The 9,479-nt window shown below is 38.3% G+C and overlaps 1 protein-coding gene across 1 annotated transcript; it reads left to right on the top strand.

Moving 5' to 3' along the window:
- On the top strand, nt 1-8,499 carry LOC106874066 (uncharacterized). The gene is made up of 2 exons (XM_014921644.3): nt 1-221; nt 3,955-8,499. The coding sequence occupies exon 2, from the start codon at nt 4,045-4,047 to the stop codon at nt 4,756-4,758; it is 714 nt and encodes a 237-aa protein (XP_014777130.1). The 5' UTR covers nt 1-221; nt 3,955-4,044; the 3' UTR covers nt 4,759-8,499.
- Nucleotides 8,500-9,479: the final 980 nt, after the last annotated feature.

The following is a 9,479-nucleotide window of genomic DNA, read 5'->3' on the forward strand; positions in this document are numbered from 1 at the left end:
TTTGAAAGTTATCTTCTCTTCTTTCGACTCTGTCCAATGTTTATGCTTTGTGGCTTTGTCTTATTTTTTTCAAGAGAAAACAATGTAAAAACTCTTTGCCGAAAAACTGATTTCAGTTTTGATTTTTATCAGTGTCTGTATGTAGGTAACTCTGTAATGCATTCGGAACGTATCGATATATTGCGTAAATAATTTTCCGAGTAAAAGAAAACTTGGTACAGGTAAGTTTCACACAGTTTTTTGTTTTTTTCTTGTGTTTTTTGTTGTTGTCTAATCTTTGCTTTTCTTCAACAAATGTAACTTTTTAAGATCTTTTATTTTTGTTGCTCAACAAAATTTGCGATCGGTTTCAATTTTTGGTTGAGGTCTTTTGAGTTGATTTTCACTTTCACGTTTGCTACTCTTCATTAAGAAAAAATGCCATGAACGCCACAACATTGATGCCTTCCTTGGGAATTCTGTACCTTTACGATATAAGTCACAAGCTAATTATAGACCTGTCCTTTTAGATTCATGTTCCTGGAAAACAAAATACATCATATCAACCAACTCTAACGAAAGAGCCTCTGAATGGTCTCTCAGTTTGCTAGAAACAACGGTCAAATTTCCCAAGTCGCACCATACCATCTTTTAATAGGAAACGTGACAGGATAATGTAGTCATGGTTGGTCATGGCTAGAATGCCTTTAATAATGTCTGTTCAATCAGAGCCGGGCTTTTGATGTGTACCGTACTGAATAAACTTTCTGCAAACGCGATGCGAGGTCTAATGTCATTTGCAGGCTGCAGTGATTTCATTTTTTTTTTTGTTACTGTTGTATTTTGGAAAAAGAATGAATGTTACAACTCATCTCTTTCATCTTTATAAAATATATTCGGTCTTGTGTCTGAGAAACCAATCATCACGTGAAACAAATACCAACATTTTAAGATATTTTAACATTGTCTTTAAATTAAAACATTGCTTTATTTCTTAATTATCTAGAAAATGATAATTAATACGTCAGGGATGGCCATGCAGTTAAGAATCTCGCTTTGCAGCCACGTTGGTTTGGATTCTGTCCCACTGTGCGGCATCTTGGGCAATTGACTTCGAAAATAGGCCCGTGTCGACCAAGTCGGTCATGTTTGTGCTTATGTCACTATTTGACAACCGGTGTCGTTTGTTTACGTCCCTGCAACTTAGTGGTTCAGCAAAAGACCAATAGAATAAGCACGATTTTCACTAAGAAAAAAAAAAAGAATTCGGAGTTTTTGCCTGGAATCAAGTACCCTGACCTCCTAATATGTTGCAAATCTCTTATTCTGGTTCGGAAAAAGGGTGGGGGGTGAAGGGGAGGACCCCTCATCCCGGACCCATTGGAAAATGTTTTTTTTTTTTTTCGGTGAATGAATTCCTGTGACCTAATACACTACAAAACCCTTTTGGGGGTCCGAAAAGTGGGGTGGGGTGAGGTGGAAGTCTCGGAAATTTAACCCCCACCCCCATTGATCTTTTCACCCGCATGATTTTCACTAAGGAAAAAAAATAAAAATAAAAATCGCGCCCAAACTAATTTTTGTGTGTGGGCGGGGGAGAAAGATGATAAATAAGTATTATTTACATTATTTACATTCAACGGATATTTGTCCTCATCTTGTTTGTTGTTAACACAACGTTTCGGCTGGTATACCCTCCAGCCTTCTTCAGGTGTCTTGGGGAAATTTCGAACCTGGGTTCTCATTCCTAAGGTATTTTCGATCATCATCATCATCATCATCATCATCATCTTCTTCTTCTTCTTCTCAATGCTTGGAATCGAACTTGGAATCTTGGGGTTAGTAGCCCGCGCTCTTAACCACTACGCCCACAGGCATATGGCATAATGGTTAAGAGCGTGGACTACTAACCCCAAGATTCCGAGTTCGATTCCAAGCAGTGACCTGAACAATAATAATAATAACATCGAAAAATACCTTAGGAATGAGAACCCAAATTCGAAATTTCCCCAAGACACCTGATGAAGGCTGGAGGGTATTTCAGCCGAAACGTTGTGTTAACAACAAACAAGATGAGGACACATATCTGTTGAATGTAAATAATATAAATAATGCACATAATTCCTCATCTCTTAAATATAGAACTGAAATAAATAAGCAATTTAAAAGAAATAGATCTTAATTGTTGTGTGAGAAAGTATATATATATATATATATATATATATATTCTGATGATAAAATATAGTATCTTTCAAAAACATCCTAAATGTTTAAGAAAAAAAAACCCATTTTACAGAAATAAATTTTCCAGAGTGTGAATTACATGGTTCGTTATTAAATATATCCCCTTCGCTCCCCCCCTTTCCTGAACCAAAATAAGGGATTTGCAGCATATTAAGTCAGGGTACTTGATTTCACGCAAAAAATCCAAGTTTTTTTTCTTAGTGAAAATCGTGTGGGTGTTAATATAAAAATTTACCTTGATTTGTTTAACTAACCCTTTCTTGGTGGCGCCCCAGCATAGCTGACACACCAAAAGATAAGAGAATCTCGTAATAAATTAGGTAGCTTTGGTATTTTCTTTTAAGCTGTATAGTTTATAAGAACACTTTCCAACTGTGTTTAGTGGTTCATTTCCACCATCAGGCAAGTGTCTTGTAAGATATCCACAGGTCAACTAAATCCTTGTTGGTGGAATTTGAACCTGTATGCAAGCCTGTTGGCTGAACCATCCAGTTCTTAGTTGGGTAGACTTAGATTGGTGTCACTTTAGTGTGCGATCTACGTGACCATTTACATTTTAGCATGCAATTTAACCATAACTCTTACTCTAAACCAGTGGTTCTCAACCAATTTGTGCTTATGGACTCCTTTGATATTCTATTCTGGTGGCCATCTCATAGCCATTCGATGTTTAAAGACTAGTTTTATAGATACTTCTTTAGATGTTATAGATTGTGGTGTCATCTCATGAGACTCTCAGAAGCTCACGAACAGTGATGTAGGAACCAGAGCAGTGTGTTGGTGCTGTGTAGACGTTGGCGACATTGGTGAGAGACATCTGGTGTGGCAACGAAGATGGAGTTCGCTGCAAGGTAGTCAGTGGTTAGACCTTAGAAAGTCTAGAACCAACTGACTCTGAGCCTAAGAAGAGGTGAGCTTTTATAGCTGACAGGTAGGCTCAAATGCTTGTTTGGAACAGACTGTCTCACATGACTTATTTGCAGGTTGTGATTGGTTGGGTTGCATATTGGCGCATGATAGAGTATGAGACAAATTGTGCCAATATCAACCAATTGGAGTGGTAGACACAATGGGGTCCAAAACAGCGCCCAAAGGCTAGCTGTTACCTGTTACATTCGTATGTACTTGATATAAGAGAGGAAGCTCACTAGAGTTCACTACACTTCTTTCAAAATTCCTATTTTGTTATTCACACATTAACTTGTGTAGGTTGAACTATATGAAATGTTAGAGAATGAAACCTAGCTGTTTCTTGCAATATATTTAAATTAAAACTTTTCATGGACCCTTAAAACCCTATAGTGGATCCCCAATTTACTATTTTGCAAGCATGGTGGGCTTTCATTCAGTTTCTGTCCAAATACACTCACAGTTCACTGAAAAATTGGCTCCCCAGCATGGTTGCAATTCACTAAATTGAACCCAATAAAAAAAAAAGTAAAATAAAATAAAAAGAAATAATTTTCATCATTTTTACATCTGTTTTACCATCCTGGCTGCATGGGATAGGGTCACTTTCAACAGTGTCTCTTCACTTATTGCAGTCCATCATCATCTCCTTTGTGATGTTCAGTATACTGCGATCAGCTCTTACCACTTCTCATGTCTTCTTTGGTTCTCTCTCTTCTGCAAGCTCCTTATGCTTGCATGGTTTGACACTCTTTTTTTCCTCAATCATTCTGTTATTTAATTTATTTAATCTAAAACCTTTTATTTTTTTTTATTCAACAGATATGGTGGAGAGAAGCACATTCAGAAAATAAAGTCACAAACAACGCAAAGGCAACCTTTTTTGACATTGACAATCCAGTTACTGCTAGGATGGACACAGACTATTATAATATTTCAAACCCACCTGATGATGTTATAGATATTAGTAATGATGATGAAGTGGAGGAGGAGGAAGAGCCTATTTATAACATCAGTGAAAAGGAGAAAAATAACAGGCAGTCTTCCTTGCATGCAAACTCTAAACAGACTGAACAGAAAACAAAATCGAAATGGAAATCCACACCTCTCTGTTTGTTCCACTGTGAGTTCTGTGACCAACAGTTTCTGGACAGTGAATTTCTTGCACTTCATCAAAGGCGTCACCATCCCGTTTCCCAGGTGACCCAAAATGCTGGGGACAGTCCTACAAACCAGGTTGAGATTAAAATTGATGACAGCAGCAGTGAGAGTGAGGTGAATGAAGGTGAGCTCTACCACTGTGAAGTTTGTGGCAAGCTGTTTACAGATGCCAGTCTGGTGCAGCAGCATCGCCGGGCTCATTACGGCGTCAAAGTATTCCAGTGTGATGTTTGCAGCAAAAGCTTTTCTGAGAGGAGTCATCTGTCACGCCACAAACGCACCCACACAGGAGAGAGACCATTTGGCTGTGATATATGTGGCAAGTATTTTGCTCGCTCAGACAAACTCCTCAGACACAAACGAATACACACGGGAGAGAAACCATATCACTGTGAAATATGTGGTAAAGTGTTTGGGAGATCCGATAAACTGTTACAACATAAACGAACACATTTCTACTGCTAAGAGAGGTGATTGAGACTGTAGAGCATCAGACTAGATATTTTAAAGTGTTTAGTTTTGTCTCGCTGCAATCTAAGATCAAATTCTATCAAAGTTCATATACACAATTATATTTTATACTTTACAGCAAAGGTGGGGACCTTTCTAGTAGCAAAGGTGAATTACAAGTACATACGAACCTGCTGAGAGCAGATATGTCCTCAGAAAAATAATGAAGCTTTATTTTATGCATGCAATCACACTAAGTAACATTAATTAAATTGCAATAATGTATTAATTAACCAGTGATAATGATTTAAATCCTATAAAACCAGTGTATAATGTTTATGGTTTAATGAAGTTTCTTGCCTTTCATTATGATGAAAAATTTAGTTCTGTTTATTATTGGAAATATCAAGGCAGCTAGATGTGACAATTCTTAAACTTGTATGCAAGATTACTGAAAGTCTTGCAGCAAGTGGTGCTTGGCTAAATTTGAGAAAAACTGTTTATGTCAATAAGTGTAGGAAAAAGATGCAACTTACAATTAGGGATTTTAATTAAAAGTGAATATTTTTCAGTATCTATACAAGATTTATATTGGGTTATCAGATAAATTCATTCACTTTTTTTTTTCTATTTATTTAAATTATTTTCTTTCATCAACGATTTTAACAAATCAGTCAATAGTATATTTGCCTTCAGGTGCAATAAACACTGTAAACAAACAGGAAACAACTTCTATCTCATTCCAGGGAGAAAAACTAGAGGTAGTTAATAGCTTCCGCTATCTGGGTGACCAAGTTAGTAGTGGGGGTGGGTGCGCTGAAAGTGTAACTACTAGAATAAGAATAGCCTGGGCCAAGTTTAGAGAGCTCTTACCTCTGCTGGCGACAAAGGGACTCTCACTCAGAGTAAAAGGCAAACTGTATGACGCATGTGTACGAACAGCCATGCTACATGGCAGTGAAACATGGGCTGTGACTGCTGAGGACATGCGTAAGCTCGCAAGGAATGAATCCAGTATGCTCCGCTGGATGTGTAATGTAAATGTGCATACCCGTCAGAGTGTAAGGATCTTGAGAGAAAAGCTGAACATAAGAAGCATCAGTAGTGGTGTGCAAGAGAGACGATTGCGCTGGTTTGGACATGTGGTGAGAATGAATGAGGATAGCTGCGTGAAAAAGTGCCACTCCCTACTCCCTAACAGTTGAGGGAACCCGTGGAAGAGGTAGGCCCAGGAAGACCTGGGCTGAGGTGGTGAGGCAAGACCTTCGAACATTGGGCCTCACCGAGGCGATGACTACTGACCGAGACCTTTGGAAATGTGCTGTGCGTGAGAAGACCCGGCAAGCCAAGTGAGATCGTTGCCAGGGCCCCTGGACTGGCTCTTGTGTGGATGGCACATAAGATGTACCATCCTGAGCGTGACCGTTGCCAGTACCGCCTGACTGGCCTTGTAGGGTTTTCGAGCGAGATCGTTGCCAGTGCCCCTGGACTGGCTCTTGTGCGGGTGGCACATAAAAGACACCATTTCGAGCGTGGCTGTTTTCGTGCGGGTGACACGTAAAAGCACCCACTACACTCTCTGAGTGGTTGGCGTTAGGAAGGGCATCCAGCTGTAGAAACTCTACCAAATTAGATTGGAGCCTGGTGTAGCCATCCGGTTGCACCAGTCCTCAGTCAAATCGTCCAACCCATGCTAGCATGGAAAGCGGACGTTAAACGATGATGATGATGTTCATGATTTCTTGCCAATGTTCCACTATCTTGTTAATGCCTTGACAGTATAAACCACTGGGTTTTGATCCAAAGAATTCATTGAGCTGCATTTTTGGCTCCATGTCATTGTCGAACAAAACGTGTCACAGACTATTGGAGAGCAACAGAAAAAAGTGATGATCTGAAGTCGCTATGTCAGGAAAATATGGTGGATGCAGTAGAACTTCCCAACCACTTTGCATATTTGGTTGAAGTAGGGATGTGGAGGCAAAAGATGTGTTGAAGAAGCATGCCATGTTGATTACCCTGTTGAGCCAGTGCATTTTTGAACATAAAAAGCTCTGCATTGACTGTGTGGTTGTTTTCCAGCATTTTGTAGTGGATTGGCCCTTCCTAGTCCTACAGACGCAGGTCAATGGCTTGGCTTGAGATGTTTCAACCATTCATTCTTCTGCTTCATATTGACATAAAGACACTATTTTTCATTGCTGGTGATGATGTGGTAAAGAAATCACTGTTTGTGTCCACAAGTAGCCTAGTGTCAAGGAAGCAAACTGGTGGTGATAAAGGAGCACTGCAGTTTGTTTCTTTCATTCAGAGCATGTGGGCCCATACACTGAGTATTTGCACCTCACCCATCTAGTGAAGGTGACGGGCGAGGGTATCATGAGAGCATCCCATCTGCTGGGCTAATTTGCTAGTGGAATGGCATGGATTCTCATGGATGATCCTCCTGATCTGAACAGGTTAGCTGGATTGTGAAGAACCCAAGAGGTCAAAGTACATCTTGAATCACGAAAATCATTTCTGTGTAGTTCTTTTAATAATAGCACATTCTCTGTACACAACACAAATGTCTCAAATGGTTTTGAAGCTTTGGAACCTTGATTGAAAGCAAAGAGAAGCAGGTGTCAAGAATGCTCATCTTCTACTTAGCACTCCTTTGTCATATGTCTGAAAAGGGGTAAAATTTATTCAAATTTCAAAAATGGTAAAAGCTATAGAGGAAGAAGAGCTACAAAAATAGAAACCTTAAAACACTTTGATAAAAATGTTTCCGTGTTAATTGAAATAACATTGGAAAGAAACAAATGAATTTATCTAACAGCCCAGTAAATTTCCCAAATAGATAATCAATTAAATTTAGGTATGAAAGTATTTATTGTTATACTTGGGGATGGTCATATTTTGCCAATTAAACACACACTGTACATTTGGCCTTCACTTCAGCTTTATTACTATTATTTTAGTTTCTTTGTCAAAGTTCTTTTGTCACACATTCTGTGACTTCTTCAGGTCCACAAAATGGAGTGAACAGAACAAGAGGAGACACATGGGATATAGAGTTGCTGAAGAGGTCACAGAATGTGTGATGAAAGAACTTTGATAAAGAAACTAAAATGATAATAACAAGTGGACTCAGAGACCGCAAAACTCTGCCAAGGCAACATCAACGTCCTCTCAACAATTAGCCAGAGATGATTTTTTAAATGAGAATATTTGAAATAAACTCGACTGCTTTCACAAATGAGATTACTAAATATGAACCTAACCACTCTCAAAAATTAAGTAAAAAAAAACAGGAAAAATAATCCAGAATCCTTGTCCGATACTGGATTGATCCCAAAATCTAATCAGTTCATGCCAGTCACAAAGCCAAACATCCCTGAAAGTTTCATTTGAATCCATCCAGCATTTCTTGAGATATCTTGTCCAGGGACAAACAAACACACAAATAAACACAACTGAAAACAATACCTCTGCCTTCACTAAGCCAAAGTGAAGACCAAATATATAGTGTATGTGTTTAATTAGCAAAATATGACTGTCCCTAAGTATAACAGTATTTCTTTCAACACATGATTTCTTATCAAGAATCCTGCAAACCAAATACATAAATTTATGAAAGTATTATCTTATTTTATGTGAACATGGAATCTCTGGTCACATCTGGCTTGACATCAAAAACAGTTTTGCATGTTCATAGTCCAATGTCATGGTTTTATAAATCTTAAAACAGGTTTTAAAACATCCTGTAAAATACTCCATTAGTTCTGGTTTCTGTTCTTTCAGTGCTTGAAAATGTACCACAGATTGATTTGTTTTTTTCTTTTTTCCTTGCAGTTGAGTTACAAATGGCATAGATTTAGAGTTCCTAGAGACAATAGGATTATTCAACTCTTCTAATTTTAAACTTAGATGATTTAACCCTTTAGCATTCAGACTGGCCATATCCAGCTCTAAATGTTTTATGTTCAATCTGGCCAGATCCAGCCTCTCACACCTACCCTACAATGCCATTCTAACAGTTGTATTTGACAAAATAATCTGAATGTTAAATCACATCAACGTTTTAGTTCTCTTATATTCCACTAGCTGCTAAACCTGGTTTCACCCGGTCTGTTTGGATGATGTGACTGATTGTTTTCAGTTAGGCATAATCTATAACAGCATTTCTCAACCTGATCATTTTGTGTCCTGTTTCGATTGGAGCCTCCAGCTGTATGAAGATTTCACCCCCTCCTGTCAGAAAATGGCTTCAGGAGTTGTGAAGAAAGAATTTGTACGTAGTCTGTTTGTGAGAGCTATTCTATTGAACATCTGTCTAATCATTAAAAGATTTATTTAATTATGAACATAGGAAGAAATTATACATTAATCGCAATGTTTGTAAGCAGTTTTATCCGTAAAAATTTTATTTGCAGAGAGCAGAAATTGAAAGATATGTGAAATGGATGTGCGTGTGTGTGTATGTGAGAGAGAAAGAGAGAATGAGTAAGTGAATTTGTGTGTCATTGACTTACGTTGGCTGGCACAGCAAGTACGAAGCTTTTGAGGCGCAGAAATTGATACATACCTGTTGAAGATTAAAATGTATGTAAGAGCTATTGTTTTCGACGCGTGTATAATCATAGAGAAACTGAAAGACATGAAATGTCCATTTGTGTGTGTATGTATGTGTATTTTTGGCGGGATTTTTTGGCCGGACAAGTAAAAAGGAAAGGCGATCTTTTGAAGTGGGC

This window comes from Octopus bimaculoides, chromosome 14 (genome assembly GCF_046866305.1).
Source record: "Octopus bimaculoides isolate indiv1 chromosome 14, ASM4686630v1, whole genome shotgun sequence".
Lineage (NCBI taxonomy): Eukaryota > Metazoa > Mollusca > Cephalopoda > Octopoda > Octopodidae > Octopus > Octopus bimaculoides.

Bases quoted from the DNA above. Each gene is read 5' to 3' on its own strand.
- LOC106874066 (XM_014921644.3), top strand. From the start codon at position 4,045: ATGGACACAGACTATTATAATATTTCAAACCCACCTGATGATGTTATA.